The following is a 27,879-nucleotide window of genomic DNA, read 5'->3' on the forward strand; positions in this document are numbered from 1 at the left end:
GAGGATCCAAAATAAATTATGTGATTGAAAAAAATAAAATAATGATTATTCGAACGCCTGTATTTTACAATAATCTTAAGAGTTTTAGTGTAGTGATGATATTAAAATGTAATTCCATACTGTTCAAAGTTGTCTGGGACTTTGTACAAGTCCCGGGTTTGATCCCGCTTTATGTAAATAGAAATGTTCACGCGGAGCCTCGACGTCCCGCGCAGTGCTCGTTAGTTGTTATTTATATTGAATTATTAATTATTATTCCTATATTGAAATTATACTATAATTATTATTTATATATTTACTAACAAATCTATTCTGTTGCCCATAATACTTTTATTGTGTGCGTGATTTTCAAATATCTGGTGCATTCCAAGTTACTTTTAGATGTTACAAAAATATTTTATTTTATCTTGGCAATGGCATTTTCCGATATACTAAAACGATCAAAATAAGAATAGAAATAAATTTCCACCATGTTATTGTGGTGATGAAAAATCCGGCCAAGTGCGAGTTGGACTCGCACACGAGATCCGTACCCATGTTAATGATGTTACCGTACTGTTAATGGCGGCCATTTTGAATTTTTTTATTTGTTGCTGTAGCGGCAATAGAAAAAGACACTGAAGACTTTCTTAGATGTTGATAAAAAAATGCAAACCATATTTTGAAGTGACAGTTAACAGATTCTATTCTTATTTTGATCGCATTGTAATTGTGTTGGTGTTTTCAATGTGCAGTATTATTTTGTTTGAACTCCGCTGATAGCTTCGCAACTAGCAACTAGTTGTCGAGTGTACAAAATATATTATTCTAAATACAATAGAGTATATTATTCTTGCTGTTTGAACTTGATTGATAGGACGAAGTTATAAATAAAATATTAATTTTAAATCTTTGTAGTATTATTTTCTACTACCTCGCATTTTCACATTTACGTACGGCCTGCGCAGACGAGGACTGGTGTCCGTGGAAGACAAAAATGAGTCACTAAGAACTGCACCAGGCATTTTCTATAGCTGAATAGGGCAGATACTGGCCAGGCATTTTCTATAGCTGAATAGGGCAGACATTGGCCAGGCATTTTCTATAGCTGAATAGGGCACTGATACTGGCCAGGCATTTTCTATAGCTGAATAGGGCACTGATACTGGCCAGGCATTTTCTATAGCTGAATAGGGCAGACATTGGCCAGGCATTTTCTATAGCTGAATAGGGCACTGATACTGGCCAGGCATTTTCTATAGCTGAATAGGGCACTCTGATACTGGCCAGGCATTTTCTATAGCTGAATAGGGCACTCTGATACTGGCCAGGCATTTTCTATAGCTGAATAGGGCACTCTAATACTGGCCAGCAGTGATATAAGTCAATCCTGGCCAGGCAAGCATTTTCTATTGCTGAATAGGGCACTCTAATACTGGCCAGCAGTGATATAAGTCAATGCTGGCCAGGCAGGCATTTTCTATAGCTGAATAGGGCACTCTAATACTGGCCAGCAGTGATATAAGTCAATGCTGGCCAGGCAGGCATTTTCTATAGCTGAATAGGGCACTCTAATACTGGCCAGCAGTGATATAAGTCAATGCTAGCCAGGCAGGCATTTTCTATTGCTGAATAGGGCACTCTAATACTGGCCAGCAGTGATATAAGTCAATGCTGGCCAGGCAGGCATTTTCTATAGCTGAATAGGGCACTCTAATACTGGCCAGCAGTGATATAAGTCAATGCTGGCCAGGCAGGCATTTTCTATAGCTGAATAGGGCACTCTAATACTGGCCAGCAGTGATATAAGTCAATGCTAGCCAGGCAGGCATTTTCTATTGCTGAATAGGGCACTCTAATACTGGCCAGCAGTGATATAAGTCAATGCTGGCCAGGCAGGCATTTTCTATAGCTGAATAGGGCACTCTAATACTGGCCAGCAGTGATATAAGTCAATGCTGGCCAGGCAGGCATTTTCTATTGCTGAATAGGGCATAGTACCTTGCCATGCAATATTTATAGCTGAAAAGGCTAAATCACTGAATAGTCAATGAATACTCTCATTTCTTTAAGAAAAATTTGAACATTCTTGATTGATTTGTTCTTGACATTTTGATAGTTCTGACAGGTTGAGGACACTGCAATCAGAGCAGAAAATATTGAAGTTTTGTGACTTACTTTTACTTGTTATTCGTTAACGATTTACAAAACTTTCATAGAAGAAGCTAAACAAATCAAGAGGAGTAGGTTCTAAAGACTAGGTATCCAAGATGCCGAAGCCGAAGGGAGCTATCGACGAGCCGACGATGAGTGACGCAACCATCTTGGTCACGGTGGAGGATTTGATCGACAGAGCCATGGGAGCGCCCGATGTAAGGAAACTAGCTGAGTACTAGCTAGCTAGGTAGAGATGGTAATCGGGGTGGGGACGCTCGCACACGATATCGCGGATGACGTACGGTGTGTGGGGCGTTCCCCCGCCGCATACCCCGATTGTTCTTAAAAAGATCTTTTTTTTCAAAATTGATGATTTTTCGGGATAAAAAGTGGCCAATGTCCGTCCATGGGCTGTAGTAATCTGTACTTACCAAATATCATCAAAATCGGTTTAACGAATGGACCGTGAAAAGTAAGCGTACATATTTCTCATTTTTGATATTATTAGTAGTGGATAAAGACGATCAAAGAAGACGAGCTATTGACCATTCTCGAACTTGTCTTCAGGCCAACATAGTCAATTTCAAGCTGATTCAGGCGATTCTACACATTCTGGCGAGGCAGCAGCGGCTGTTGACGCAACGAGTCGAAATACGAATAGACCTAAAACGTGAGGGTAGAAAGAGGACTGCCGGCGATGAATCCTCAGAGAGCTCATCTGAGGGTCCAGCCCCGGGCAAAGGCAAAGCAAAGAGTCCGAGAACACCTGCCAAAAAAGAAAGATCAGTCACAGCAGATACAAAACAAAAAGATAAAGCTAAAGACAAAGGGGATAGAAAAGAACGTGAAGAGGCGTCGAAAGTGACTCTGAGAGAAAAAGAAATTATAGAAAGGCAGGGGCAGCGGAAGACAGCAAAACTTCCAGAAGAAGAATCTCGTTTTGCAACAAAGCAAACGCATATGATGGTGAATAAAGGTAAATTGATAATATTATATCTGTATTGTACAATACCTATCAGATACTTTACACAGATTAGTAACAATTTTTTTCCCAACGATTTATTAAAGACTAGCGACCCGGGCCGGCTTCGCACGGGAAGCTTATTTAAATTTTCGTAGGGATCTCTAATCAGTGATAGAATTTTTAAAATTATTTTAGTAGTTCCAGAGATTACCCCCTATAAACAAATTTACAAACTTTACTTCTTTATAATATTATATAATAATGTATATGTAATGTATAATATAAATAGAAGAAGGTATAGAATATGTCAAATGTTAACTCTTCATTGATATCCCAAAGATTATAATCAATGCATAAATGTATTTAGTTATTCTATTTTCTTTCATTACTACATCAAGCAGGAGAAACAGAAACAGAAGAAGAAACAGAAGAATATATAATAAAAGAAAAAAGTAAGCGGGAGAGGGCAGAAAAAATGCCTGAAAAGGACAAAGACGAAAAAAGGAAGCAGGAAAAGTTAGAAATTATTTCGCAAGAGGAACATAAAAAACTGTCTGAAAAAGAAAAAAAGAAACAGGACAGAGCTAAAACCACGCCCCAAATAGAAAGGGAAGAATCAGAAAAGTACGAAAAAAAATCTGAAAAAGAAAAAAGGAGGCAGGAAAGAGTTAAAACAAAACCTCAAATAGAAAAAGAAGAATCAGAAGAATATCCAATTGAACAGCGAAAGGAGTATGAAAAACTGCCTGAAAAAGAAAGAGAGAGGCATAAAAAAGCTAAAGCGATGCCCCAAATGGAAATAGAAGTATCAAAAGAGTCTGAAAACCAAAGAGAGTACAAACTAATGATTGAAAAAGAAAAAAAGAGGGAAGAGAGAGATAAAACGATGCCACAAATAGAAAGGGAAGAATTAGAAGAGTACGAAAAAACTACTGAAACAGAAAAAAGAAAGCAGGAAAGAGTTAAAACAAAACCTCAAATAGAAAAAGAAGAATCAGAAGAATATGAAATTGAACAGCGAAAGGAGTATGAAATACTGCCTGAAAAAGAAAGAGAAAGGCATGAAAAAGCTAAAGCGATGCCCCAAATGAAAATAGAAGTATCAGAAGAGTCTGAAAATCAAAAAGAGTACAAACTAATGATCGAAAAAGAAAAAAAGATGGAAGAGAGAGATAAAACGATGCCACAAATAGAAAGGGAAGAATTAGAAGAGTACGAAAAAACTACTGAAAAAGAAAAAAGGAGGCAGGAAAGAGTTAAAACAAAATCTCAAATAGAAAAAGAAGAATCAGAAAAATATGAAATTGAACAGCGAAAGGAGTATCAAAAACTACCTGAAAAAGAAAGAAAGAGGCATGAAAAAGCTAAAGCGATGCCCCAAATGGAAATAAAAGTATCAGAAGAGTCTGAAAACCAAATAGAATACAAACTAATAATTGAAAAAGACAAAAAGAGTGAAGAAAGAGATAAAACGATGCCACAAATAGAAAGGGAAGAAGTAGAAGAGTACGAAAAAATTACTGAAAAAGAAAAAAGGAGGCTGGAAAGAGTTAAAACAAAACCTCAAATAGAAAAAGAAGAATCAGAAGAATATGAAATTGAACAGCGAAAGGAGTATGAAATACTGCCTGAAATAGAAAGAGAAAGGCATGAAAAAGCTAAAGCGATGCCCCAAATGGAAATAGAAGTATCACAAGAGTCTGAATACCAAATAGAATACAAACTAATGATTGAAAAAGAAAAAAAGAGGGAAGAGAGAGATAAAACGATGCCACAAATAGAAAGGGAAGAATTAGAAGAGTACGAAAAAACTACTGAAAAAGAAAAAAGGAGGCAGGAAAGAGTTAAAACAAAACCTAAAATAGAAAGAGAAGAATCAGAAAAATATGAAATTGAACAGCGAAAGGAGTATGAAATACTGCCTGAAAAAGAAAGAGAAAGGCATGAAAAAGCTAAAGCGATGCCCCAAATGAAAATAGAAGTATCCGAAGAGTCTGAAAATCAAAAAGAGTACAAACTAATGATTGAAAAAGACAAAAAGAGGGAAGAGAGAGATAAAACGATGCCACAAATAGAGAGGGAAGAATTAGAAGAGTACGAAAAAATTACTGAAAAAGAAAAAAGGAGACAGGCAAGAGTTAAAACAAAACCTCAAATAGAAAGAGAAGAATCAGAAAAATATGAAATTGAACAGCGAAAGGAGTATGAAATACTGCCTGAAAAAGAAAGAGAGAGGCATGAAAAAGCTAAAGCGATGCCCCAAATGGAAATAGAAGTATCAGAAGAGTCTGAAAACCAAAAAGAGTGCAAACTTATGATTGAAAAAGAAAAAAAGAGGGAAGAGAGAGATAAAACGATGCCACAAATGGAAACAGAACAATCAAATAAAGATGAAATAGAAGAGTATGAAATAATATCTCCAGAAGAAGAAAAAAGTAAGCAATCAGAAAAAATACCTCAAAAAGAAGCACAAAAATTGGAAAAGGATATAATAAAAGGACGAAAGGAGTATGATAAAATGCCTCACCAAGAAAAAGAAAAAAGGGAGCTGGAGAGAGTTGAAAAATTATTAGAAACAGAAAGATTAGAAGATAAAAATGATCGAGAAAGGAAGTATGAGGAAACTGAAAAAATTACCCGAACAGAAAAGGGAAAATTTGACGAGGAAGAAAAAAAGGGGCTGGATAAAGCTGTAAAGATTAATCCAAAAGAAAAAGAAAGGATTAATAGGAAAGAAAACAAGGTCCACGAAAAAGAAGAAACAATCACGCCAAAAGAAATAAGTATAGAGAAAGGAGAAAAAAAGGAGCAAGACAAGTTAGTAAAAATAACACCAATAGAAAAAGAAAGGTTTGAAAAAAAAGGAAAAAAAGACCAAGAGAAAGCTGAAAAAATAAGCAAAGAGGAAAAAGAAAGAGCAGAAAGAAACGAAATGAAAGATGTGCGACCTGAAAAAGCGAAACAAGTCGAAAAATATAAACCAAAGACCGAAACGGAACGGTTGCCTGTGGTGAGTTAATGCCAATATTTACGATGCAATGGACTATCGGACCGGCTAGGCTTTTTATTAATACTTTCTTAATAGTGATAATTGTATAGTGCAGATTAGGGCTTCAGCTTATTTTAGACTAGATGATGCCCGCGACTTCGTCCTTCGTGGATTTAGGTTTAATTTTCCGTTATAAAAAGTAGCCTAGATCTTTCCCCGGGATGTAAGTTAACTTTGAACCAAATTTCATCAAAATCGGTTTAACTGTTAGGCCGTGAAAAGCTAGCAGACAGACAGACACACTGTCTGTACATTACTTTCTGCCGCGTACTGGCAGAATAAATGGCTGATATTCTCGTTTGACATTTGACTCCTTTAAGATCTCATTCTTGTAACTCTTAACTGAATATTTTTATTTTTTATAGAAAGAACCGACATTAGACAGAAAGAAACCTGGGCAACGAAGCGGTTATGACATTGAGATAACGGGTTACTTTCTTAAAATATGATCATACTTTTGGTAACTTACATTTCTTGAAATAGAGTCTGGCTAAGGAAAAAAGAGACTGGAAAAGCGCAGCAAGTTTTAAAAATATCAGTCTATACTAATATTTTTTTAAATTTGCCGCGCTTTTCCAGCTCTGAAATTAGTATGACAGATCTGGAATAACCTAATTGATAGAACAGAAAATAGAAATAATAATAAGTAAGTAATACTAAAGTATCAAATTAGGATATTCCAGGTCTGTCATACTAATTTTGTTGGGGCTGCCATGCTGATATTTTTTAACTTGCTGCGCTTTTCCAGTCTCTTCTTTCGTTAGCCAGACTCTAGTAAATTTTGCTAAATAAAAGTCCTTTTATATGCTTATTTCAGAAAAAATAGTCGATAATGAAAAAATTCTGATAGGTGAGTGTAATTATTTTGCTTTTTTGTTTAAGTACCTAGGTACCTATTATCTATTTAGACAGGGGGATTGGGTAAATTAGTCTATCTATACTATCTGTAGGTAGGTAGGTACTAATCCATACTCTATACTAATATTATAAAGAGGTACTCGTAATGATTGTATAGAATAGAATAGAATAGAATGTTTTTTTATTCATGTAAACTTTTTACAAGTGTTTATGAATAGTCAGGTAGTTTTAATTTACCACTGGTTCGGAACGCCGTAAAAGTTTGTTTGTAGGGGGTAAGGAATTTTTCGAAACCGTCGTCTTATAATTATTGCTCAGTTTCTTTATTTCTGTTCTTTTTATGGTGAGGTGCGATAAAAGGTTCTCGTGCCTATGTCAAAACGTTTTCTTGTTTTTTTTTCAGTTGAGAAAGCACCAATTGCGAGCAGCACTGGTTAGTATCGAATTTTTCTAATTTATTGTTGACAAAGCATAATTTATGTTAATATTGTTAATCAAATGGCAGCACAAACATTGAAAATTTGAAAACATCCAGCGAGAACCGTGACCTTCTCTGAAGGAAAATAATGCAAGGCAGAGTCTAAAGTTCATGTTTCTTATTCGTATTTAACATGGTTACTAACATGGCTAAACTCCCCTGTTAGGGAGCGGGGAAAAGAGGGGTTTTCTTAAGGGAGATGCCCTGCAACAGGAGTGAGAAAAACCTCTACTTTCCCAGCATTATCTTTACTAAAGTCGGAGAATGGAAGTGGACTTTCTCTTAGATTCGTCGCGTAGTAGTTGGAATTTGCAAAGCTTACCCTAGACTCTCCACTTCGCGTTTTAAAACCGTAAGTTACTATGATAGACGTTGGGGTCCCAAGGCGCTGGAATGGCGACTTCGCACCGGAAGATGCAGCGTTGGAAGATCCCCCCACTAGGTGGACGGATGACATCAGAGCCGCTGGATTCAGGCGGCGAGAGACCGTGGCGTGTGGAAACAACAAGAGACCTATGTCCAGCAGTGGACGTCTATGATGATGATGACCCTATAATCTATGGTAAAGTGGCTTAAGCCCTGCAACTGCTGACTTTCTTGCCAACTCGTGTCAGTAAAGTCTTCATTTTGAACTGGAGGTACAGACGTAGGATAAGAGACACTAGTCCTACATGAAATAAATAAATTTTGAGCTCCAAAAACATTTCCGTGAGCAAAATTCCAGGTGCACGGTCGAGCAGTAGCATCGACGTGGTGACGCAGTCGCAGTTCGCTCTGCTGCAGTCATCTGTGAAGCAACTTGCGAGGATGGCGGCCCCGCTGCAGCTGCAGCTGCCGGGCAACAAGCAGCTCATGAGCGATGTGATGAGCGGCGCCGCCAGCTTGCCTGACGCTATGCAAACCTTGCAGGTTACTGTTCTATCCATACTTCCATACTATACTAATATTATAAATGCAAAAGTGTGTCAGTCAGTCAGCCAGTCAGTCAGTCACCTTTTCCTTTTATACATTTCGATAACAAAGGAAGACGTTACAGATAAACTCTAGACTGCAGGCGGCGGAGTCGGCCTTGGTCCGCATGGCGGGCCTGATGACCCAGCTGGCCGCAGCCGGCGAGCTGCCAGATGAAATCGTTGAGCAGATGGAAACGTTAGAACCGTCCCTTGCTGGGCGGCAAACAAATGTGTGTTTTTTAATTTTTTAATTTATTTTATTAATTAGGAAAACATACAATACACATATTTTACATTTACTACATCACTTATACACAAACTTGCAATTATCGTAAAAAAAGAACTAATATTATGACTATAATAGTTAGACATATAGATATATAGATATAGGTAGACAGATAGATATAGGTATTATTTGTCGTCTTTAATGGTGGTAGTAATCAGCGACATCTATGAAAATTTTATAGAACGGTGCCTGGAAACTTCCTCATTAAATTTCCAGGCTGATCAGTTGTACCAACGAGGCCAAGCCGACAGATCTCAACCTTCAAGAAAGAAATCTGTCGCCATCGATCCTAAGATTGCTCGATCTAAAACCCATAAAGGCATGGAGATGGTACCTGCAGAGACGCTCACGCCCGAAGTCTTTGACGCGTCTCCTTCCACCGTGTCCAGGGTTTCGAGGGTGTCTTCGATGACTGCAGGGCGAGGAGTTCCTTGTGTTACCTATGAGGATATGACGTCAGTATTATTTTGTTTCTTTAATTAACCCTATTCCATTCCATCAGCCTGTATGCGTCCACTGCTGAATATATAGGCCTTTCCAAGAACACGCCACCAAACCCGGTCCTCCGCCTTCCTCATCCACCCGCTCCTCGCCACCTTCTTCAGGCCATCGATCCAGCGGGCTGGACGCTGGAGCTCCAGAACACGCCTGTCCCATCGGCCGTCGGTTCTGCGACAGACATAACCTGTCCATTGCCACTTCAGCTTGCTAATCCTTTGAGCCGTTGAGCTATGTCGGTCGCTTTTGTCCTTCTATGAATTTACACGCTTTACCTAGCCAATACGGCCATATACAGCATATATTTACTCTATACAGCCAGTTAAACCTTGCATGGCATTTTACTGACAACTAGCTTATGCTCGCGACTTCGTCCGCGTGGACTACACAAACTTCAAACCCCTATTTCACCCCCTTACGGATTGAATTTTCAAAAATCTTTTCTTAGCGGATGCCTACGTCATAATAGCTATCTGCATGCCAAATTTCAGCCCGATCCATCCAGTAGTTTGAGCTGTGCGTTGATAGGTCAGTCAGTCAGTCAGTCACCTTTTCCTTCTATATATATAGATTTTGGAAGTACGCACACGCGCACAAACATACGCACAAGTTATACTGTAAAAAGGAAACAATCTTGTTCCAGAGCTGCTTTGAAGGCACTAAGGGATGAAATTCTAAAATGTCTGAACAACATGACAGGGAGAGCCACTGTGTCCGCAGAAACTGCTCTGCATACCGCCAAACTTGTAGGTGAGGAATTTTATACTTGACTCGTAAAGTATTTAATTCATTACTAAAATAAATTTCTAAGTATTTATTAAAATTGCGTATTTGAATGGACACATCCAAAACAGCAATGTGCCATGTAAAAAAAAAAGATTCCGACGAATTGAGAACCTCCTCCTTTTTTTGAAGTCGATTAATCAATATGCCTAACTCCGTTCGCGTTGTTTAGGTTTGTAAATATTGTTAGAACTTCTCAAAACCCCTTTTAGGGGGTTTGCAACTTTGCACTATAGAGAGAACGTGCAAATTTTTGATTTTACATTTTCGTAACTGATTTCACTTTTAATTTTAATTGTTCGAGCTAATTTACTTATTTGATTCTGGACCATTTATTATATTGAAATTGTAATTTGTGAAAAATGTCATCTATTTCTGTATTGTATTGTCGAATACATTATTCGTCCGTGTGGACTACACAAATTTCAAACATCTATTTCACCCCTTTAGAGGTTGCATTTTCAAAAATCCTTTCTTAGCGGATGCGTACGTGATGCCAAATTGTAGCCCGATCTGTCCAGTAGTTTGAGCTGTGCGTTGATAAATCAGTCAGTCAGTCAGTAAGCTTTTCCTTTTATGTACCTAGTTATTTAGATTTAGAAGTTTGATATCTTCAATTTGATACCTTTGATTGAATCCACTGTTGTGATATAAAGCTGAGAAGCTCGACATTGCGCTGAAGCTGGACGAGCGGATATCATTTGTGCACTCTATGGTTGAAGACTACGCGGAGCAGTTGAGCGGGTTCGACTCCGGACTCACTACGCAGGTAACGGACTGACGTATACACTAGCACTCGGCTGCAATCAGACTGCTGGCAAGTGATGATGCAGCCTAAGATGGAGCGCGCTTGCTAGAAGATGCCTATTCACTTTTGACATAAGGTAACCATATTTAGATTGGAGGAAAAAACAGATGCAGACGGGTGTTGGAGTTAGGAAGCGTCGAACTGATCAAATCAGAAATGAGGACACCATAGGGCATAGGAGAACCAGCGAGTAACCGACATAGCGAACACATCGTGGAAAACATCGTGAGCCTGAGTTCCATAATGTTCTCAAAGGTGTGTGCTGCCAATCTGCACTTGGCCAGCGTGGTAGACTAGCCAAATCCTTCTCATTCTGAGAAGAGACCAGTGCTCAGCAGTGAGCCGGCGACGCGACGGGTTGATCATGATAATGAATGATGAACCAGATTATTGAATAAAAGATGACGTGTTAAAATTATCTTATTGGTCAACTCAGCACATCTCCACTCCATTCTGCTTTGCTAGTATTGTGGCGACGCCCTGCCAGACACCCTTAAAGTTTAACAAGCAACCGCCGAGTTTCTTGCTGGTTCTCCTCGGTAGGAACGGCATTCCGAACTAAATTAAACTAGTTGACGATTCAAAAGCACTTGTAAAAGTTTACTTATTTGAATAAAAATCGATTCTATTCTAACAATTTAATAAAGTTTAAGGGTGTCTGGCATGGCGTTGCCACGACACCAAGTGTCTGGCAATGCATGTCGTGATTCTGAAGAAAATATAAACAAATTTACTTGAATTTATACTTTGACGTAAGATTTTTAACACTTTTATTACCTGTTATCTTCCAAAGCCACCATTTGCGGAGAAACTTTCAGCTTTTATAAAATAACGAAGGTCTGGCACGCGATGGCCATCTCTATTACATTATGTTAGAAAATAGTTGGAACGATTGTCATCAGATACAAAGTTTCCAAGAGCAGATAGCACAGATGCGCACAGACCTGCAAGCTGGACTTGTGCAGCTGGCAAACGTGAACAACAATGCGGAAACTGCAGGTAACGAAACTCTTCAAGAATTGTATTTGGTCTCACTATGTAAAAATATATTATTTAGAATTTACTAGCAGCTGTTCTGTAACGTGCGGGTGTGCGGGGCGTCCCCCCACCTCATACCCCGATTGCCGTCTCGACCTGTCGCGGACTATAGATGTGCGACTCGAGCTAAGTGATGCATCGATGGTAGACAGACTGACAGAGCATAGAGTTACATGGAGCTACACCATTCGCGAATCTGTAGCTTCCATCCGTACCTCTCATACCTCCATATAAAAACATAGTTACGTTGAACCCTTTTCACCAATGCTGACTTGTGTGGAGCAATGAAAATGATTCCTGGATATCACACACACCCATAGCAATATCATAGCACATCTCTAGTGAAAAATCTAGATCTATTGATCATACTTTGACTTTGTTCATACTTAAGACAGTTAAAACGAGGCGGAAACTTGTCTCTACATATTATATCCGTCTCATTTTTACTCTGTCTAGTTTGGGTAAAGTAAAAAAAACTGTGGAATCAACTCCCTTTAAAAAAAAATGAATATTAGCCATGCTAATCATGACTAGTATCCCCTTTCCCCTCCAACTAAGCGTCAAGCTTGTGCTAGGAGTAGGTAACCGCCAACCTTTCGGAATAGGCTAGTTGACACTTTTTTTAAGTAGGTCTTAAATGGTTAATATTTGTCCTATTAGATCAAAAAAATTAACACTATATTTTTTTGCGCCCTAAAAACCGTAAAACTTTAATTTAAAAATATATTTTTCCTAGACAGGTGAAAACACTGTCGGCCATGTTTGACCGATAGATTATCTGTGCTCTGACGTCATGCATTTGTAAACAACAGCATAACTTCCCAAAGTTTAATAAACATGACTTCTATACTAGTTTACATGAAAAATATAGTAATTATCGTTATTGTATTATCCGAGAATGTAAAAAACGCATCGATAAAGACCACAGGAAAGTTGTGGATTAGAGTGCCCAGTGAAATAAATATACGTAACACGCGAAGACTTGCTTAAAGGGATCCTATATGACTAACGACTGCAACCCAAATTTATTTTTGCAAAGATCACTTTGTTGTAAATTCAATTTATAAAGAGAAAACGATATTTTTTTACGTTTACTATGAGTTTTTAAAATATATAAAAACTAGCTTATGCTCGTGACTTTGCCCGCGTGGACTTCATAAATTTCAAACCCCCATTTAACCCACTCAGGGGTGGAATTTCAAAAAATCCTTTCCTAGTGGATACCTTCTCTTTACCTACAAAGAACACACCCACCAAATTTCATGTATCTAGGACCAGCTGTTTAGATGTTTAGGCTGTGCGTTGATATATAAGTTAGTCAGGACTTTAAATTTTATATATATGGATACTACGTTAGTCCCCGCGTGACATAGGGATGACATTTGTTTGTTTACATATTGAATGACGTCACATCATGGCTGACAGCGTTTTCTGCGTTTCAAATAAAAATAAAAACTGTATTTTTTTTAATTGGATTTATATATCCATCCTGCGTTTTTAATAATTGTTATTGATATATTTCGTTGTCTTAAGCAAAATACTATAATAAATAATCATTTATTGGACGAAATTAGATATGAGTCAAGTAGCCTATTCAGTCCGCTCCTCAACCGTTCAGCTATTGAGGCTCAAATCCCCATTAGATTACAACATCGGCTTATTCAACGGGGCGAATCAACAAAAAGGCCGGCAACGCATTGGTGGTTCCTCTGGTACTGCAAATGTTCATGGGCGCCATTTTTATTAAAAGAAACCTCTAGATGTTTTCTAATCTAGTCGTGTTGGAGCTGACAGAAAGGTACGACGAGCTGGCGAGCGAGCTGGACAACGCTGTGCTCGCGCATAAGGGACTAACAGATTTGCAAGCGCAGCTGAGTGCGGAAATGCATGTGAGAAATTATTGTATGTATTGTCTTTTTTGTATGTATTGTCTTTTTACACGACTGACCAAAAAAGAAGGGTAATGTTTTCAGGGTTCATATATGTATAGTCCGTACAAAATGACTCCTCACGCGCCATTTTAACTATCATGTCAAAAGTACGGTTCACCTTTAAAATAAGGACTAAAATCGTACTTTTGACATGAAATCTGACACAAATATTAAAATGACGCGTGGAAGTTAAACTTTACGCGTTATAATAATAATATGTGAGTTTCTTTATTCCACCATAACTTCTAAATGGCTGAACAGATCTGGATGTATGGGGTATCCCGGGTGTATAGCAGATAGATAGAGTAAAGTTCCTGAGAGGGAAATAATATTGATTCTGGAGAAGTCTACCGGTCACTGGGGTAGCAGGAGTCTGTCCTTCAACTGGACATTCAAGGGGAGACAATAAGAAAAGATGAATTAGAAGTAATTTCCTTTGATTGGGTGAGAAATCATCCGAGTTGAACACGCCCTGTCAACAGGCAGAAGTCCTTTTGCAGATTTTTTTCTCACTCAAAAAAATGTTTAGTCTAGACTCTAGAGGATTCAAAAGGGTTAAGATGTTTTTCCTAAAATCTTACCTACTTCTAGTAATTTTTTTTTCATGAATGTTTTTGGAATAGAGTCTATTGGAATGTATGGAGATGCTGCGGGAACAGAAGGCGGACCGAGATGAAGTTCTGGACGGACTTAGAGACAAGGTACCTATACCATTTCATATGTACATATAGTGGATTTTTTAAAATCGTGAGAGAGGCTTGCGCTTGACGACAATCATGTCAATGTCAAATTTCATGTCAAAAGTACGATTTTAGTCCTTATTATAGAAGCGAACCGTACTTTTGACATGATAGTTGACCCAAACTATAGAAGTATATGGAAGCGCACGCACTGCGTTAATTAGTTGCCTAGTTATAAAGTTAATTCCGCACCGGATTTTTTTACATTTAAATTCACGGATTTTAAAACGCACCACACCGTGGTGCGCGCTATCTCTTGTTGCCGCGTTCGTTCACTTTTCCAGCATCAAAAAAAAATGCTTGTTCACAGGCAGACTCGTCGAGACTAGCAGGGCTGCTGAGTGAGGTGGAGTTCGCGGCCGCGAGGGCCGACTTCGAGCGAAGAATCAACTTGTGTTACGACAAGTTCGACCGTCAGGACGCCGTGTGGCAGGTAAACTGTCTAGGCTCCAAATCAAGTTAACGGAGAATGACAGATTCACCAAGACCTGACCCACCAATTTACACACAATATAAATTAATGATAACTGTCCTAGTACTAATTAAAAATTGTGATTTTAAACTTGCGGATGTTTTTATTACTTTCGCAATAATTATTATAGGTAAATTGCATATTAGGGTTTGAATTTTCAAAAATCCTTTCTTAGCGGATGCCCACGTCATAATAGCTATCCGCATGCAAAATTTCAGCTCGATCCGTCCAGTAGTTTCAGCTGTGCATTGATAGATCAGTCAGTCAGTCAGTCACCTTTTCCTTTTATATCTCACAATTTTTTTTTTACCAGGCAGTCATAAAAGACTTGAAGCATACAACGGCAAAGAAAGCGGAGCTAGTAGAGCTGCTCTCGGTGCGCGACGCCGCACAGCGCCAGCTGCAGGACTTGAACTACAAGATCAGAGTGTTGGCTCGCGTGCTCGGGGAGCCCAAGGCAAGAATATCCTTCATCGCACCAGCTCGAAAAGCGCAATTTTGCTGCTTAAAACATCCACTTCTTGTAACACCGTTGCCATTAGAAGTCGACAACCATAAGAGTGATTACGCACTGTATTTCCGTTATCCGAGTTCTATCCGTCATGAGAATTTTTCGGATGTGCCTCGGATTCAAATCGGACATAATTATGAAAAAAAAAATGCTGCGGTAGTGGAGCGGTGCGGGAGGGGTGTGATGACGTGACGCGAGAGCTCCGTGACACGTCAACTCGTGACAACTGTCACCCTCCTGCACCGCTCCACTACCGCAGGAACCTACCCAGTTGTGCGCTATACGCATAATGTTTATCTGCAGGCTGCAATGCTGACTCGCAAGTTGGCGGAAGGAGCGCTGTGCGGTGCGTGCCGCGAGCAGGCACTGATGGAGCCTCGCGAGGCAGGCGCGCCTCACCTGCTGCCCGCCTTGCGGCCGCCTCCCGTCGGCGCCTCGGAGGAGCCCTGCCTCGCCGACTGGGCTGGCGCTGCAGCCGTTGAGGAAAGGTCAGTGTTCACGTAGGACAACTAAACCTACTGTTCTTGTGCTACTTCTATGACTTCCACTGAGAAGAGCCGTTAAGAAACTCGGTGGTTGCTCTTTTCAAATCATAAAGAGTTATGATATGTAAAAATACCCTACACCATCTTGTGGACAACTGAAACGCAAAATTTCGTGAACACATTTTAGTTTTTTGATGTGATGCAACGACAAATTCACGGTTTTCGGATTTATTCCTTTACTTGTGCTATAAGACCTACGTACCTACCAAATTTCATGATTCTAGTTCAACGGGAAGTATATTTAGGTTTTCTTGACAGGCACGACGGACAGACGACAGACAGACAGACAACAAAGTGATCCTATAAGGGTTTCTTATTCCTTTTGAGGTACAGAACCCTAAAAAGAATGTTGAAGGAGCAACTAGGTCGTGGAGTTTCACACTTCTTCGGTGGTGTAGTGAATGTAGGAACAATTGGGTATTTGACTACATCAAAAATAAATTATTTCTCAGTGATTATTAAATAGAGGGTCTTCCAAAATACGTAAAATCCACGTCCTTTGTTGGTTTTAATTATCGATTAAACTAAAAAAAGCACGTCAAATGATTGTGACGTCACACACCGGTTTCCATAGAATCTCGCATACTAAGCGCGCGTTTTGACGTTTGATAAAAAGTTACTGATTTGACTAGTTGTCAAATACCGTATTGTTGTTGCTGAATGTCTTTTCTCCATAAACGTGACACTGGCGAAACACTCTGTGCCCAGCTGGCACACCTAAAAGCCAATAATTGGGAATTGAATTGAATTGAACTGAATGTCCTGACTGTGGTTGTTCCCAGACACATGTGTCACCGCTGGTGCGGCGGCTCGCACACGCTGCTGGCGGAGGGCACGCGGCACGTGCGCGCGACGCCTGTGCAGTTCCACGTGCCCGCCAGGAAGATTGCGGGCTACGGCGACGACGGACGGGTAACGATACGATACTAATACTTATCCATACTAATATTGTAAATGCGAAAGTGTGTCTGTCTGTCTATCTGCTAGCCTTTCACGGCCCAACCGTTCAACCGATTTTGACGAAATTTAGTACAGAGATAGCTTGCATCCTGGGGAAGGATACCTATCCTGGAAAATCAAAGAGTTCCCACGGGATTTGCTAGCATAGGCTACTTTTATCCCGAAAAACCAAAGAGTTCCCATGGGATTTTTAAAAACCTAAATCCACGCGGACGAAGTCGCGGGAATCATCTAGTCAACAATAATTTATCACCATCATCATCATGATCAACCCATCGCTGGCTCACTACAGAGCACGGTTTTGCGATGACTTGCTTTAACGGTGCGGAAATCTGGATGGCTGTGGGTTCTCCATAATGTTCTCAAAGGTGTGTGAAGTTTGCCAATCTGCACTGGGCCAGCGTGGTACACTATGGCCTAAACCCTTCTCACTCTGAGAGGAGCCCTGTGCTAAGTAGTGGGCTGGCGATGGGTTGATCATGATGGTGGTATATAATGTGACGTATTTGTTTGTATACCAGCTGTACATGATGGAAGAGGAGTGCCAGCCCTGCCTAGAGTGCAACATGAGCGATGAGCCTCTACCCGCAACCGGCCGCGGCGCCGGAGACGAGGGAGTTGAGCCGGAAGCCCTCGTGGAGTGCACTTGTCCCCCGACTGACTAGAACTGGTCACACTTGCCCCCCGACTGACTAGAACTGGTCACACTTGCCCCCCGACTGACTAGAACTGGTCACACTTGCCCCCCGACTGACTAGAACTGGTCACACTTGCCCCCCGACTGACTAGAACTGGTCACACTTGCCCCCCTACTGACTAGAACTGGTCACACTTGCCCCCCGACTGACTAGAACTGGTCACACTTGCCCCCCGACTGACTAGAACTGGTCACACTTTCCCCTTTACAGTACGTGCCAGAAAGTAATGTACATCGACCTTTAGAAGGAGATAGTTTTGTAGAGCATTATCTCTGTCGTTGAGACCGACAAAACGTCATATAGGTATGAATGACGGAGACAACGCTCTACGAAGCCGAAATGTCACATACATCGGCCTCTTTAGAATGACATGTCTCAACGACAGGGACAGCGCTCTACAATTAATCTGCTATCTCCTTCTAAAGGTCGATGTACAATACTTTCGGCCGCGTACTGTACCTACTAAGCTTCGTTGAGTTTGACTAAGATATGAGAGTAGGTACTTTTTCTAGGACTTCCTTAAATATTGTTTGATTAGTACTTTCTGTTACTTCTATGATTTTATTTTATAATACTTATTTTAAAGTAAAGAAGGGAATAAAAATACATAAAATTATATTTCAAGTTTTATTTGCAAAAATAAATAAATAATTTAGATTGTCTACGAAAGCGTATTTACAACTTAATCAGCGCGATCTATAGAATAATTTAAATAAATAGTCGAATTACTTAAAGATAGTTATAATATTAATCAGTTAAAAGGTATAAACAGTCACTCTTTAGATATAATTATTATTGATAATACAAATTGATAAACACAGACCACCACCTATAGACGCCTACACACCCGCCACACCGGGCACCCGCTATCGACAAGCTTAGGCACTTGCTTAGCATAAAAGTCGGTACCCTCATTCCGCACATTGTCTTGATTACGTGACTTTTGAGTCCACCAATCACAACAAAGCATTCTCCCCTGTCCCCCGCCAACCAAGCCACGAAGCAAGTACTGAACGGGTGCCTTTCTGTGCTTCAGCCCATATAACTGCAAGGTTAGTGGGGGCCATGGAGGTGGTGGGTTGTCCCCCGCCAACATTTTACGATTTTGTTTTCATGCAAAATCTTGTATATGCGTTGAGGTTGAATTCTCTGTGTTGACAGATTAGGACCAAATCTAATAATGAGTTAGGTAAAACTTAGGCTGGGCGCACATTGACTTGTATCTCCTAAGCGTATAGTCTCTAGAAGCTATCGCGACTAAATAAGGTCAATCTTTTCTATGGCAGCATTGGAATTCTTAAATCATTCATTCTGGACCCGGCAAAAAACTAGCGCTCAGGTTTCTCAAGGTAGACCAATACAATTATTAGGTACCTAATTAATTTATTTATTTCTAAATACTTACGTTTGGACGCCAGAGTAGCCTCGATCGTTAATCGTTTGGATGGAAGCCTCAGCTACTTTAGGGCTTAAAGAGCAAGTTGTAGTTTTTGATTTCTATCATACCTAAATTATCTTGTTGAATGCTATGATCACTACCAATATTATAAATGCAAAAGTGTGTTTTTTTGTTGGTTTATCCTTCAATCACGTCGCAACGGATCGACGCGACTCTTTGCATGGGTATAGTTTAAGACCTGGAGACGTATACGTAAGCTACTTTTTATCCCGGAAAAGTAGAGTTCCCACGGGATTTTTAAAAACCTAAGTCCACACGTACGAAGTCGCGGGCATCAGCTAGTAAGTATCAAAAGCTCACTGTCGGGAACACGTCTAGAACACTTTAAGGGTTCTTTCTAAAAAAAATTGCATACTTGAAAGTAAAAATTAACTTCCGTCTCTATAGGCGTAAACTGTAATTATTATTGTTTCATGGATAAATATTTTTTCTCTATACATCTATTTTAAAATAGTCGCTTCAGCTGCCCAAAAGAAGAAATATCTATGTAGCCAATGAACGCCCAGCCTTATCGGTACTCAAGATTCGAAAAAAAATTACAAAATAATACTTATAATGAAACAGTATTTTAGAAAGTCGTTTTACAAAATGGTAACAAAATCCTAGCCACTGTATTTAACCCTAGGAACGACCTTTAATATGGCTAACTCTGTTTTGTATCAACCTGTAGGTATCTATTAATCCTCTTAGTTCTATTCTTACATAAATAGGTACAACCTACTTATAAATAATAATATTTACTAAGTATAATATAGTATTGAAATAAATTATTAAGCACTAGTTTTTAAAAATTAAATAAGTAAGTATAAAAGTCATTTAAAGTAAACTTAAACAGACATAAATTGACATTTTTAAATAGAATTCATACAGCTAAAGTTTTATAACACATTCCTATTCAAAAACTATCAAACTTATTTCTCAAATAGGTACTTAAATCATATTTTTGCGGTTGAAACTCGGAAATTTCAATGATGCTATAGATTTATTCTCTGTCCACCGATTTTCGATTTTGCCTTATGAAACAGTTCATAGTCTGCAGAAATTTCAGAACTAGGTAGCTCCGATAAATGTAAATTAATCGAAGCAACCCGTGTATGAAGTATAAAGCTATTATTTGTATTGTAATATTGTAATATTAGCTCCAGTCCACATTTGTTCAATGCATTCGGCGACTGTCAGCCAACGAGTAAAAATGGTGGTGTTTGTATGGAAATCTGCTGTCTCCTTCTAAAGATCGATGTTCATCACTTTTGGCCGCGTACTGTACATGGACCTTTAGAATGAGATATCGGCTTTGTAGAGCGTTGTCTCTGTCACTCATACGTATGTGATGTTTTGTGGGTCTCAAAGACAGAGACAACGAAACGGCTAATTATTTCTTGCCGGCTACTGTACGTTCTCCTGCATGGTGATGTGACGTTCGCTGCGCGCCCCGAAGCACGTGGCTCATTAAGGCTGAGATCTATAGAACAGATTTATGTCAGCGATATAACGCTGTCTCGGTTTAACAGTGTCTTAAGTCGAAGTGCGATTTATAGATCTCAGCCTAAGGCCTTACTCTAAGCGTAAGATCACAGTTGTACGCTGAAGTCGTAGAGCCTGGCCTACCGAGGGTTGTCGCACTGGAAGCGGCGACAGTCGTGGTCCCTGCTGGCCGCCATGACGTCACCGAGCTGGTGCGCCACGGCCGCCGCGCTCGCGCTGTTGCCTCGCGATATCCTGGAAACGGACAAATTGCTGATACATTGAGATAAGTATTTAACCTATTAGATTTGTCTTATTCCATTACAAGTTAAATCTTGACTGCAATCTCACACATGGTAAGTGATGATGCAGAACCTATATTACGGTGTGCAAATAATACCATGAGTCAAACATAATTTTATACAAAGTGAGGTTTTGTTAGGTTAAATAGGTATATTTTATATTTTATTTTAAAATCAATAAATTCTAAATTTTAGTCCCTCATTCCGTCTGCTAATCTTTCCCTTATTAAAAAAATTATATAAATTATTCAGCGAAAAGAACGCGCAGCGAATTGTGGAACCAACTGCCTTCGGCACATTGATTATTCAATAGGCGAATTAACTAATTCTTGAAAGGCTGGCAACGCATTCGCGGTTCCGATGCTGTGAATGTTCTTGGGTGGCCCCGCCTGCTCGTTCACTCTTTTAAAAAAAAATAGAGATAGCGAGCAAACGAGCAGGCTGATGTTAAGTGATTACCGCCGCCCATGAACATTTGCAACACCAGAGGAACTGCCGATGCGTTGCCGGCCTTTCAAGAATTTGTTGGTCCGCCACTTGAATAACCCCATGTTGTAATCTAGTGGGAACACCGCCGATGGGAGTTGATTCCACAGTTCGCATGTGCGTGGAAAGAAGGATCTGGCACAACGGACGGTCGAAGTGCACCAGACACCCAGGTGGTGAGGGTGAAATTGCTCACGGTGGCGCGCGGTGCGGTTGTAGCAAAATGAGGGTGGAATGAGATCAAAAAGCTCGTTACTTACTATATTTAAAAAAAATGGTAAGATTTATGTCATATGTTTATTTAGCAAACGATCTTACAAACGAGCTATGAATAGTTTCTCGCCATGGTGTAATATTACCATACTATTAAATTATAAGTGTTTCCGCCATAAATAAGAAAATATAAACGTTTTCCGTTCTCGGGAATGTGGTCGGATCACTTTCACTGTGTAGTGTAGTAGGTAGGTAGGTAGGTAGGTAGGTAGGTAGGTACCTACTTAGGTACTTCGTGCGTGTCCGAATATTATATAAGTGGGTTATTGCGTTGGCCAGTGGTGAGTGGACGCCCCGTGTGGTTGCTAGGGCTGCTGCCCTTTCCAAGTTTTTAATAGTGCATATTTTATAAAGGGTAAATATCTACTAGCTGTGATAGCCTAGTGGTTAGGACGTCCACCTTCTAATGGGAGGCCGGGGGTTCCATCCCGGGCACGCACCTCTAACTTTTCGGAGTTGTGCGTTTTAATTAATTAAATATCACTTGCTTTAACGGTGAAGGAAAACATCGTGAAGAAGCCTGCATGCCTGAGAGTTCTCCATAATGGTCTCAAAGGTGTGAAGTCTGCCAATCCGTACTTCACACAAAACCTTTCTCACTCTGAGAGGAGACCCGCGTGCTCTGGAGTGAACAGAATAGAATAGAATAGATTTTTTTATTGAAATAAACTTTTACAAGTGCTTTTGAATCGTCAACTAGTTTAATTTACCACCGGCACTGGCGCGCGGTGATGGGTTGATCATGATGATGATGATGGAAATATTTTTTTTATTGTGAGATAGGCTTGCGCTTGACGACTGTCATGCCTAGTCACTCTTGCCATGAAGGTGTTCAAGTTCAAGTTATACTTGATAGGAAACACGGACTTAGAACAGAAAATAAAATTCCAGATATAAGCCCCGCAAATTGCTATTGCGCTGGAACCATGTCTCATTAACATCAAAATGACGTCATTTTGACGTCAGCTGAAATAAAAGTACCTATACCATCAGCTCGAATCTTCACTTTAGTGCTGACGTCAATAAAATAGCGGCCACGCGCATTAGCAATTTGCGGGACTTATAATGAATGTCGTTATTTAAATCATAAGTTGAAAAAACAAGTGCATTTGTGTGGCAACCCTAGCTAAGTTTTGGGTCATTTGTATGGCGGCACGCTGTCTGAAGGTTATTTTTTTTTCTCACGGACTTCTTAGTTGTTATTGGTCGGCGCGACTCGCGAGAGTCAACATAAGGTGCGGTTAGGTAATAGCAGTTATAGTTATTTCGAAGCGATGATGCAATAACATAAGCTATTCGTTTTATAAAAAGAAAGTTCAAGAGCTTTTAGGGTTCCGTACCTAAAGAGTGCCAAATTGAAATTTTCATTGTACATTTCTATTGCCGCTACAGCAACAAATAATAAAAATTTCAAAATGGCCGCAAAGAAAATAATATAATAAAACTAGCTGACTAGTTGATGCCCGCAACTTTGTCCGCGTGAATTAGGGTTTTTTAAAATCCCGTGGGAACTCTTTAATTTCCAGGGATGAAAAGTATGCACTTGTCCGGGAAAAATGCTCTCTCTGTACCAAATTTTGTCAAAATCGGATAAGCGGATCTGCCATGAAAAGCTTGCAGACAGACAGACACACTTTCGCATTTATAATATTAGTATGGATTAAGTATGGAGTATGAAAACCGTTATTTCTTGTACGATGGTACGGAACCGACTTCGTGTACGAGTCCGACTCGCTCTTGACGGATTTTTATTATTAGTCATGTCAAAGTAGTATACTTTTCCACAACGACGACTGTGCTGCTTCCGCGCTAATGCAGTCGTAGACTTGCTAATGAGATGAATCTTCATTATCGTGTTCACTGATCTACTGACACAGTTTCAGTTATTGAAATAGGTACTTAGATATTATCTAAATAACAAAGATTTCAAAAAGGAGAAGGACATGTCAACTGATGTTTTTTTGGTGATTTTTTAGTAAACAAGGAACCCTTATAGTTTCGCCATATCCGTCCGTCTGTCTGTCCATCCGTCCTCGGTTAATCTCAGAGACTATTAGTGCTAGAAATCTGTAATTTGGCATGGGTATAAATATTAATCACGCCGACAAAGAGGTGAAATAAAATTTTAATTAATTTTTTTAGGGTAGCTCCCCTACATGTAAAGTGGGGATGAACTTTTTTTTCTCGTCTACCCTATAGTATGGGGTATCGATGAATAGGTCTTTTAAAAATACTGTGGGTCTGGGAACATCATTTCTTGATTACTAGATCCGTTTGTAAAATATGATGTTTTAAAGTGTTAATTTTTATTAGAGTCAAGTCCCCCCCCCTCTATCAGCCAAATGGTAGTATATAATGTAGGCAACACAGAAAACCTGCCATCTGTCACCCGTGAGTGGAGGTGTGACAGTGGTAGCGGCGTCGGACGGACGCAGTGAGAGAAAAAGATGGACGAGATAAAAGTAATTAAGCGAGATATAAGTACTAGGTGATTAATTAAGCTCGATATAAACTAAGTGGATGTTACAAGTGTACCTGAATATAAGACTGTGGACATCGGAACTGCGTTTGATTCATATTAGGGTCATCCCAAGACTAATAAACCCGGATTGGAGGTTAAGTTGTTTATATCAGAAGATTGGATGTGATTCATGCCCAAAAATGCGGGTCTATCCTGGAAGATGTTAAAAGTGCCTGTACAAGACGCATAGCAACATATTTATTAGGTACTTATATCGGAAATTATATGAAGAAACCTACCTGAACGAATAACAAAGTGAAAATGAAATATATACAAACTGCAATGGTGCTACACTATTACTTTGGGAGTACTTGAGTAGACCTGTATCGAGTTGGAGGGCTTGTCTCCAACGCAACTACTCAAGAGATTGGTTTGAGGAAAGCACCTTGCACTGTCTGGAACAAGCAGAAGTACGTAGGTCGATGGGTCCAATGCATCTATAGGTTGTATTGAAACGGTGAATCTGTGTACTTACCTTCTTACAGTGGATGTTCATTAAAGCATGGGTGAATATTAAGAGTGCCTAATGTTAGATTACTGCATCAAAATACCTAAGTAGGTATTTGATAAGTTACAATATTACCAATTGATACTTTTAGAACAGAGTAAGTGAAGGCTATAATTATTAATAGTAAGTAGATATCAGCATTATGACTTATTTGAGAGTTCAAAGTAAGGGATTATAGTTTTGTTCTGACTGCTTTAATGGATTATTATGTAGGGACATACCTAGCCCAAGATTTGATCTATGAAGTTATAGTAGAGTAGTACTAACACCTTGTATTTTAAAATCGAAATAAGGTAATAAGTGATATGAAATACTTTAAACCAAATAGGCACCTACCTATATTAAAGTAGAATCAAGAAAACAATTAGATTATTATGTAGGTAAGTACTTGATACATGAGCTAGTGTAGAAATATAAAAAATAGAGTTTATTTGCTAGAATGTGGTACAATTTGGTCTTAAATCTGTTTTGATCTAACACATTCAACCAATAACTGAGTGTGTAAATTATTACCTATAGTACATTATCATAGCATAATAAAATGTGAAAATTTAGAATGAATATCTACTTAACTTTATCTATCTAGGAAGTAATGTTAACAATATAATTTTATTCAAGTCTTAATTTAAATCATTCAACAATCATTTTAAAAAAAGAAATATGTACATGTGCTTTAGTTAAAAATAGAAATAATAATCTTACAATAACAACGGTCATATCTACATCAATGGGTCAATCAATGGTTTTAGTGCAAAATTTGGGTTATATACAGGGGTCTGATATAATCAAGTAGGTATGTACTTGATACTGGTGTCACTTAAATGAAATATTTCCGAGATTATTCAACTGTTACCATTTTTTTCATGTTTTGACAACTTTTCTGATGATGTCCACGACCCTGTGACCCCGACTTGACGATGAGGTCGACGAATGTGAGATGAACAAGTGGTTTTGGCCTGCATCTGTGGTGGAGAAGTGCACATAACCTTCAAGTTGTGATTGGAAGCAGTCATGTACCTGCATGGATCGGATAAGAACACAGTAACTCTTGGTGTGAGGCCTGTTGTAATGATACAAAAGAAAAAAAAGCCATCCCGGCCTGCCTCATTATGATGGAGGCTGTAACCTCAAGGTATTGTTATGTAATACAGTAATAAGAAGGTAAGAAACATCTGAATACTACTATGGTTAATTGAGGCAAATCTAGTTTACCTAGTAACTAAAATAAAGTCTTAAAACTTTGAATTGAATAGTCTCAATATGAGTAGTTATTCTTCTTTAATTAAATAATTACATACTTAACTATACACATAGGTAGTAATATTTTAGTACAATTTAAGGATAGAATGCCTGAAATATGTGTCAGGTGCATGTGTTTTCATTACCTACCATTTAATGTAAGATTTTTGGATTTGGGTCTATGGTAGGCATGGTATGGTTGTGAGAATGATAGACAGTGATAGGGAGACTAATAGAGTCGATTGCCAGATGCACCCATTGAATACCTATCTACCGACTGAATAGTCTGTATTATGTACTGACAGACATAGATCAACCCGCAGGCCCTGCATAATCAAATATGATTTGAGTTCTCTACTAAGCTACTACTGGACATAAAGAAAAGATTTTGGAAAATTAGACCTGGGGTGGATCAGCTAATAAATAATTAATTGGTCCACTAGATAAAGTAGGTAACATTGAACCTATTTTGAATCTGTAGGTTTACTTATTCGACCAAATTAGAGTTATTAGATTACTTTGAATACCTAGTAAGTATAGGGTATGAAATATCAGGTTTGAATTAATCTAACTATGTACATACCAGAAACAGAAAGACATACAACACTCATGCTCACGAAAGTAGCCATGTGGATGTTGGAATTTTATTTGATTCTTATACCAATAAAATTTATATTAAGTGCTAGTATGTACTTTTGTTCCGTTTGCTCACCCTTGTGGAAATTATAAATTACATTTGCTGCAACCACCATTTAAGGAGAGGTGAGGTTATGAAAGGAAAATGAATTGAATCATTATTATATTAACCTAAAGTGAATTTAACTGATCAGATCAGATGAAAATAAATAAATGGACTTGAATTAAAATATTTATTTATCAGCATAACAGTGGTTCTTTCAAATGTTCTTAGAGTTTTATAATTAAAAAAGGTAAAATTATGTGAGCTATCACATTCATATAAAGTCACTAGTAGCTGACATCCTCTTATACTAATAGATGACATGCATTCGTGATTTTTAGAATTTGGAAAATAAAAATAATAATAAAATAAAAACACGTTTCCACTTCTCATGCTCGTAAGGTTCTATTTTACGCAGGCTATAAGAGGACTAAAGTGCGTTTCATGCTGTTATACACAAGGTATTTAGAGGTAAACAACAGTCTCTCTGAATGACATATGGATGAGAAAGAATTTATGTAATTTCTATGGTGCCAGTGAACTTTTGCACTTGTATTGAGGTTGCGACCTATACCTACCTACAAACTCATTACAGCACCCTCATTTAATCCCTACTCTTTTCGGTCAATCTATAGATATGTACTTATAGTAATATTATATTGTTACATTTCCTCGCAATCGAAGTGAAAATCAGTGTTTATAACTCGGCTCAAGTGGCTTGTTTGGTGCCCTTGTTGTACAATCTGCTTTCATAAATCAAAGCCTTTAGGTACTTACTACCTCGGAAAAACACACACTGAACAACAGGTTAACTACCAAGTACATCATATTTACTGTTGTTATTATTGGATTGGCTTACCAACTTAATAGATGATACTATCTGCTGTAATAATAGAAATTAGAAAGAAATACTAAGTTACGAAGTTCAATTTTTATGTACGAGTAAAGGAAACTTTAAAACATGTGTCTCTAATAACAAAAGAGAGTTACGAAGGTGTTATTAAATGAAGCGGCAATGACTGTGGCAATGTTATGTATAACAGGGTCTGGATTGTTGTATTTCTTTATATAGCCTACTAACACATAATTTTATCATATCGTTGTTTCTCGGGTATAAATAATGCACGAATAATTCGATCTCTGACTTAGGTTTAGATCTGAAATAAGAAATGAAATTGTCAGTATACAGAGAAGTGTAAATCTTAACCTTGCAAGCCCCATCGGATAAATAGTGGAGAAA

At 38.8% G+C, this 27,879-nt stretch overlaps 3 protein-coding genes across 5 annotated transcripts in view; 2 read left to right on the forward strand and 1 right to left on the reverse strand.

The window, feature by feature from the left end:
• The window catches only part of Pits (Protein interacting with Ttk69 and Sin3A), a 275,032-nt gene that overhangs the window by 191,394 nt on the left and 55,759 nt on the right, over positions 1–27,879 (forward strand). The gene's annotated exons all lie outside the window — the stretch shown is intronic.
• LOC138403413 (trichohyalin-like) lies at positions 2,250–17,717 on the forward strand. The gene is made up of 19 exons (XM_069503883.1): positions 2,250–2,351; positions 2,704–3,112; positions 3,499–6,110; positions 6,515–6,578; positions 6,967–6,999; positions 7,411–7,440; positions 8,210–8,394; positions 8,522–8,668; positions 8,941–9,179; positions 9,866–9,972; positions 10,662–10,774; positions 11,716–11,812; positions 13,628–13,740; positions 14,406–14,483; positions 14,833–14,955; positions 15,308–15,451; positions 15,809–15,993; positions 16,833–16,962; positions 17,532–17,717. Exons 1-19 carry the CDS (start codon positions 2,250–2,252, stop codon positions 17,673–17,675), a joined length of 5,055 nt encoding a protein of 1,684 aa, XP_069359984.1. The 3' UTR covers positions 17,676–17,717.
• LOC117989517 (uncharacterized) overlaps positions 19,513–27,879 on the reverse strand; it is a 38,013-nt gene continuing 29,646 nt past the window's right edge. The window contains exon 3 of the mRNA XM_034976893.2: positions 19,513–20,886. Within this exon, the coding sequence (XP_034832784.1) occupies positions 20,772–20,886 (115 nt within the window). The 3' untranslated portion in view covers positions 19,513–20,771. The remainder of the gene's footprint in view (positions 20,887–27,879) is intronic.

The sequence above is a fragment of the Maniola hyperantus genome, chromosome 16 (genome assembly GCF_902806685.2).
Source record: "Maniola hyperantus chromosome 16, iAphHyp1.2, whole genome shotgun sequence".
Taxonomy (NCBI): Eukaryota; Metazoa; Arthropoda; class Insecta; order Lepidoptera; family Nymphalidae; genus Maniola; species Maniola hyperantus.